The sequence below is a fragment of the Pygoscelis adeliae genome, unplaced genomic scaffold (assembly GCF_000699105.1).
Source record: "Pygoscelis adeliae isolate BGI_AS28 unplaced genomic scaffold, ASM69910v1 Scaffold85, whole genome shotgun sequence".
Lineage (NCBI taxonomy): Eukaryota > Metazoa > Chordata > Aves > Sphenisciformes > Spheniscidae > Pygoscelis > Pygoscelis adeliae.
The window spans coordinates 7,528,332-7,535,431 of record NW_008824900.1 but is presented as its reverse complement, the minus strand read 5'-3'; the positions used below and the strand labels follow the sequence as shown (position 1 = coordinate 7,535,431).

Genomic DNA, 7,100 nt, shown 5'->3' with positions numbered 1-7,100 from the left:
GGTCCCTGCCGAAGTGGTAAAAGCCCCCGTGTGCCGCAGGACCCGGCCGTCTCGGGAATGGCCCTGTGGCCCAGGCAGGAGCCCTTTCCTGGCTGGTTCTGGCGGTGCGCTGGCCCCGTTAGTACGTGGGGCCGCAGTACCGAGTCACGTCGTGCTTTGTGGTAGTCCGGGTGCTCTTGCCTTTATCACGAGAATGCAAGAGTTGACGTCCGGTTTCCTTTTCGGAGTGCCGTGTTGCCCTTGCATCCTGCAGGTTTTTTGCAGATCAGCAAGCCGAGAAGCATCTGTGGTATTTAATACCACGTACGGCCGTGTAGTTTTTGAACAGGGCTAATGCTGCATAACTGGGTTTTGAAGTCCGAAACTGTTCACCTGGGAAAGGTGTCATACTGATGACATGTTGTCTAGATGGTGGTTTTTAAATTTTTGTGTGTGCGTGTTGATAAAGCCAAGTTTAAGTGTGTGTGTCAGGTTCCCTAACTTGCCACGATAGTTGTGAATCCTCTTGAGCATCCCTGAGTACGCGATTTGATGTGCTTTTTAGCCTAAGAAGGGTTTTTAAGGTTTATTGGAACTTTCTGTCCATCTTAGATCTTTTAAGTCTAAAATTAGCCTTAAAATGCATTGCTCAGTATTTCTGTGCTGAAAAGCTGGTGTGCGTAACTGCCTCTCCTCTTCCCTGCAGGCACCATGGTGCGCATGAATGTTCTAGCCGATGCTCTCAAAAGCATCAACAATGCAGAGAAACGTGGGAAACGCCAAGTTCTCATTAGGCCGTGCTCCAAAGTAATCGTCCGGTTTCTAACTGTGATGATGAAGCACGGTAAGTCTAGAGTGCACAGCGCTGACTTTTTTGTCATTCATGGTTTCCGTGGATGCTGTTGTGTTAAGGTGCTTTTTGACTAAAAGTAAATCAAGATGCTTGAACTAGTTTTGTACAGCATAGTTGACTGAGTTGTATTAATGTAGCTAAGTATTATATATTTGATTTGTCTGTTTGCTAATCTTTTGTAGGTTACATTGGTGAATTTGAGATAATTGACGATCACAGAGCTGGGAAGATTGTTGTCAATCTCACAGGCAGGCTCAACAAGGTAGGATTTGTCTTCCTGAATTCAGTTCTCTAGGAAGGTGTTTAAATGAAACTTTTTTTTTAATGTTTGCCTGCTCCAGTTCTGAAAGAATTACTTGTGAAGAAGGTGGTGTTTATTGAATCCAGGTAAATGAGAGTAATATGGGTATTATCAGTGGTTAGCAAATGCTTGTTAGTTTTTCTAGATTCATAATGGTATGGTTGACTAATTAAATTTCTTTTAAACTCCAAATATGTAAGACGCTTTCAGGGAAGTCTGCTTGCAAGTGCTGTGTGCTTCTCTCTCTTTAAAGGCTTTCTGGCTACCTAGTCATTCCTCAGTTTTCTTTGATGTTTAAGCTGTCTAGAAGACTTGCCTTAAGAGATAGGAGCTGAGTTGCTTTCCGGTTGATGTTTAATACCTGTAAATGTTGAAAAGACAAGCCTTTCTCCTGCCGCTAGATGGGCTTTGCTTGCAGCTGAGGGAAAGTTGAATGTTATGTTAATTAATGCTTTTTCAGTTCCTGGGGCATATGAAGTATTCATGTGTGTTTTGGAAATTTTTTAAATGCGTTTGTCTCAATATTGAGCTGTCTAGTTCTGTGCTGGCTTGCTGTGCATCATCGTTTCCAATTAAGCTATTCAAGGGAGAGGTGGCTCTTTAGTAAAGAAGTAAAAAAATTACTCGGTCACAATATGTTGGGGGCTGTCTCCACACTGAACAAATATTGCAGCTGAAAATCGCTTGAGTGTAGTAGGCAGAGAATTCTGGCACCACCCAAATTACTAGTGTTATGTGTCTGTAATAAAAATAATGTATGTCGGGTTTGAGTACAGTGTTCCTTGAACTCTTCTGGGATGATTTTGTAACAGAACTTCCCGGGTGCAGCTGGATATAATGTTTCTCTCAATAGTTGCAATAAGGGAACAGCTGTTTGGTTCAGAAAAATATCCATCGCTGCAGGAAGGTGTGCTTCTGTTTTGCTCTTGGATATTTATTAAGATAATTGGTGGTAGTAGGGGTCACGGTCAGTAAGTAATACAATTAACTTGAAAACTTCAATAACTCTTATGCATGTTAATTTCTCCCTGTTTAGAATCTACAGGTATTTTTTGCTGACTATGTGTGATGATTAGAAGTAGATTATCCCTGAGTAATAGCAGGATTTTTGATGATACAGGATGTTTAATAATCTTCAGTGGTTTTATAGTATGCTTTTGTGCTCTCCCAGGTCTAGCCATTGATTTGTTAGTTTAGCTTCAGCAGCAGTGTAAGTCACTCTATTTAAGTGAGGAGGAAGAGGCAAGGCTAAGAAAATAACGGCTGAATAGCTGTGTGAGAGTCTCAACTTACCTGAGAGGAAGCGCTGTTTCATGTTACGGGTAACGGAGCGTGCTTCTTGGTACTCTAATCTTCTGCTCCCAAAAATACTTTAATTGCCGTTGTTAAATTCCTTCATCCAGTGAATTGGAATGACAAGCGTGCAAATCCAGTTTATAAAGTTCTTCAGTTTGTAATGGAATTCTGTTTTATAGTGTGGTGTAATCAGTCCCAGATTTGATGTTCAGCTGAAGGATTTGGAAAAGTGGCAGAACAACCTACTGCCTTCACGTCAGTTTGGGTAAGTACGGAGAAGAGTTAAATCCTTGTCGTATGTGAAAATGCGGGGGGGTTTATTATGCTTTCATACTGCCCAAGTTAGACTCTCCTGACACCTTCCCTCTCTGATCAATCTGGAGATAGATACCAGTCTAAAAATCCATCTTCCATATAAATGCTCTTTTTAACCAGTTTAAGGGGACGCTGCTAAGCAAGGACCTATTTTTGCTTGGCTTTGGTAAATCCTGGTTTCACCATTTCTACAGTTTACTGGGAAGATAGGGCTTTCCTCTTACTCGTTTTAACTTTATTAATGGCCGTTTATAGATGGGGAGGAGTTGTGTAAGTTACCAGGTCAATGGAAGTAGGTCGTACTACTTTTAAATTAAACTTCCTGATTGTGTATAAATTGATTAGATGTTAAGTGATGGGAGACTCGAAGCCTCTGTTAAACAAATGTCCGCTACATAGAAAATCTTACTATTACGCAGTGTATTTTTCCTTCCCAAAATTCACTGAGTCAGGAGTGATAGATCTCAGTGCTCCAGGATGACAGAGCTGGAAGAGTCTTCAGGGGCTCAGCCAGTCTGCCCTGTCAAAGGCAGGATTAACGGGTCCTTGTCGTTTCTGTTCTTAAAGCTCCAGAGATAAGCCGTTTGCTTTAGCTGTACCTATATAGCTTACTAGGATGTGTTGTCATACTGAGATTTTTAAGACTTTAGTGGGGACAGGAGGTTCTCAGACGTGAAGCTACGTGGATGAAGTATGCTGATAACGCAGATGTTGGCATTAGCAATGACTAAGGCTGCTTCAGTTGTCAGTCCAGATGCAGATCCTCATCTGCATCAGTGCACGGTGTTCAAAACACTGAGAGACAAAGCGCTCGGAGTTGAGGAGCTGTCTGGCACCCTGGCAACTCTACCTGCTCTGAAGAAAAACGTCTGCTTAAAATAGAAGCAGACTTTGTCTAGAGACTATCAAGTTGCTGCTGCTACAACAGCTGGACTGACTTTACGGTGGGAACGCGCAAGAAAACAACTTGCTGAGACTTAGGAAAATATTTGGAGAACAGAAGCCTATAAATGTCCTTTGTGTGCTGCAGAGTTGTACTTGTGAGAGGAGTTCTTCATTGTCTGATAACCTGATCTTCCGTTAGGCCCATTCTTACAGAAACATATCTTACTAGTGTAACACAGAAATGAAGGTAGTGCTGTCAGCTCTGCACGAGCATAGAACAAAACTTACGATAAACTGAACATTTGTTCTTTCTTAACAGGTACATTGTACTGACAACCTCAGCTGGCATCATGGACCATGAGGAGGCTAGGCGAAAACACACGGGAGGCAAAATCCTGGGATTCTTTTTCTAAAACTTGTAAAAAAAGAGGATACTAATAAATTGTTCAAATGGACTCTGGTGTTTCCAGTCAGTATTTTAATGACTTCGAACGCTCCCTGTGATAATGCTTGTAACAGACAGCTCTTCAATAGTGCTTAAGTTCCAACTTTACTTCAAATGACGTTTGGGTTCCCCACCATCCCTGGTCACAACTTTTATTTCTGTTAATGATATAACACACTTTTAATAGTTACCACTTGAATGACAGTTACAGGTCGCTCTACAGAATAGCTTCAGCAGGGGAACTCTGATGTTAAACTACATACTCGGCTATGTATGGGATAGCCTCTTAGATGTTGGATACACGTGTCTCCATAGTTACGTCTGTGTGGCTGCATAGTTTCACCTTTTGGCTGAATAATAGAAGGTGCCTTGCCAGCAGGTATTTCCTGTTTATGGTCTAAAAAGTTACGAGATGTGGGATTGTGGACTAATTAAGATGGTTGAAGTTTGATTTCGGATCACAAACTTGTTCCACATCTTGCAGTGTAAGGAGTAACTGAGGTAGAGAGGTGAATAATTTTTTTTTCTTCAAATTTCTACATTGAAAGTCCTTCGAAACATCAGTTTTGGGTAGGTAGTTGCTGTGCAGCTGCTTTGCATGTTGCCATGAAGACGTAACTGTTAGGGATTTCTTTAAGTTTTTGGAGCGAGGAAATAAGGATAATGTTTAGTATTGAATGAGTTGTTGGTCTTTGTTTCAGGCATCTGATGTGTGGCAGTACTTGATAGAGAAAAGTCAACATTTCTTCCAAAGCAGTACACAGAGCCGGTGACTACAGCTGAAGAGCTACTTGCAGATGGTAGAGAATGGGAAGCAAGCTTCTGGGCTGATTGCATTGTCGTGTAACAGCAGTTGGAAATGCCTTGCCTTACTTCGATTTGTTTGGAGTCTTCATTAGGAAGGAACCTATTGAAATGTAGCAAGGCTTTAAAACAGCTGTCGAATTTGTGGTTCTCCTGGTATAAACAGTTGGAAACAATTTTCCTTCTTGGTGGTACGTCCTGATGCTTGATATGTACAGTTGCTTGAGTTAGACGTATTGTGCCTTGAAGGTGATACTTCCATCGCAAAGCTTTTCGGAGAGCCTTGGGATGGAGGTGACTGTCTTCAGGCACAAAGTCTTTATGTAACCTGTTTCAGTTCAATCCATTACTTTTTGTGGAGAAAAGGAGAAGGTGATACTTACTGCTAAGCAAACAGGTCTTAACTCTTTGTAGACGGGCAGCATAGTCTTGCCTAAAGTGGTGGCTCTTCTCTGAGGAACAAGAAGCTAGCAACAGAGCTGTGAAAGAGTGCTTACAGTAAGTGTTCTGGTGGTGTACACTAGCATCCTGTAACAGACTTGCACCTTGACTGGGAAGAGCAGAGGAATAATAAAAAAGGCTAGTTTACCTGTTTTGTCTCAGTCACATGCTGGTTACGGTCACAAAGTATGGACTGCAGATGGCATCAAAACATTCAAATGTGATCAGTATGGTTCTCAGTTTGATTTGAAACAAATTTGCTTAGCTGAAGATAAAGATCTGTACCCTGTATTTCAAAAAGTAGTTACGAAGTCAAAAGAAGTCTGTCTTGACCCCTTTTTTCTTGTCAAATCAAGCTCTTTTGTTACACTTTTTTTTTTCCCTATCCTTAATGGAGCTAATTCTGCAGTACTAAGCACTGATACACAGACCAGCTTTTGTATTTCTTGCTCAGAGTGACCCTGAAGATCGTATCAAGGTTCTACTGTTACTTTTTATAAAATTTTTATTTTTATCAGTCTGGAATAGAACACACGTTTCTGATACCTGATGGAAGGGCAGTGACACGTTAAGGCTTCCTTTAGATGAATTTACTATGGCTTCAAGTTCCCTGCTAGTTTGATATTCATATTTTAAACTAATTTTATACAGGACACGCACGTCAGTTTTTCTGAATGAGTTTACCTGTGTATGTCCTTTACTACCACAGAGACTTCTGAAGTAAGAGAATTTCTGGTATTCTCAGTTGACAGACTAGTTTGGAATAGACTTAATTTATTTCACAAGCCAGCCCAATGACTTTTGTAGAATTATTAAATGGAAACCAGAGCTCCAGTGTAAAAAGAATGACTTGGAGGGAAGCGTGCAGCAGCAGATGCACCTTTTCCACAGCATATCTAACGAATGTAACTACGTACTGGCTTGCCACACATGGAAGCTGATGCGGCTGATCCGAGTTCATAAGGTGATCTCTGAGCTTGCACCTCACTGACGAGAGCTTTACTCCTGGGCAATCGCTGCTGGCTGAGATTCAAGGAACTTCTGAAGTGGGACTTGGGAGCTGACACACAGGATTATGACATGCCCTGCCACACAACTGCTTTAAATGGGTTTGCAGAAATTCTTAGACATGTTTAAAATCTGAAAGTGATATTTTTTTAAGCCTCAGTGATGTTTTGTGAGCTGAGGGCATATGCCTTGGGAAAGCAGTTTGTAGGTAAAAGTTAACTGTCATTTTAGGTAATAAAAGGATTAATAGGGAGAGGTGAGAGGGAAAATGGCACAAAGCTGAAAGTGCAGTACGGGTTGCAACTGGCAATCAAGGCAAAAAAATGCCTTTAGAGAAGGTGTTTGGTACCTGTGGAGCAGAGGGGGGGTGTTAATGATGGAGGAGTCCCCTGTGGGACAGAGGCAGTTGACCATGTGGGGGAAACTGGGAGGGTGGGTGACACCTGAGGAAAGCGTCTGCGCTGCAGACCCCTGAATTACCAAGCTTTACCCCTGGTGCTATCCTGGATACCCTGCAGTCTAACACTGAACGAGTCTGGAAGTGATTGTGTCACCTCCATACCCTTCTCGATGTCGGGAGAAGTCCTGGCCTTTTGGCTGGAGGTCTGCTTCTGGTTGCTAGGCCAAATCTGAACACCTAGGTCCGTGTGAGCGCAGCCGCTTGCCCGGCTGTTGTGCTGTGGAGAGGCTAGTCATATTACGGTATGGACAGTGTATGGTGATGCTGCACTGCCTATAGTCCCTTCTTACCTGCTCAGCTGATCACAAGAAGG

General features: G+C 42.2%; 1 protein-coding gene across 1 annotated transcript; it reads left to right on the top strand.

Moving 5' to 3' along the window:
• The first annotated feature begins 616 nt into the window (after nt 1-616).
• RPS15A (ribosomal protein S15a) lies at nt 617-4,084 on the top strand. Its single transcript, XM_009324777.1, has 4 exons — nt 617-823; nt 1,015-1,094; nt 2,609-2,694; nt 3,949-4,084. The coding sequence occupies exons 1-4, from the start codon at nt 691-693 to the stop codon at nt 4,040-4,042; spliced, it is 393 nt and encodes a 130-aa protein (XP_009323052.1). The 5' UTR covers nt 617-690; the 3' UTR covers nt 4,043-4,084.
• The last annotated feature ends 3,016 nt before the right edge of the window (nt 4,085-7,100 follow it).

Excerpts from the sequence above, each read along its gene's own strand:
- RPS15A (XM_009324777.1), top strand. The coding sequence starts at position 691 with ATGGTGCGCATGAATGTTCTAGCCGATGCTCTCAAAAGCATCAACAAT. Across the intron at positions 824-1,014 it reads AACTGTGATGATGAAGCACG|GTTACATTGGTGAATTTGAG; the intron begins GTAAGTCTAGAG and ends AATCTTTTGTAG. Across the intron at positions 2,695-3,948 it reads CTGCCTTCACGTCAGTTTGG|GTACATTGTACTGACAACCT; the intron begins GTAAGTACGGAG and ends CTTTCTTAACAG.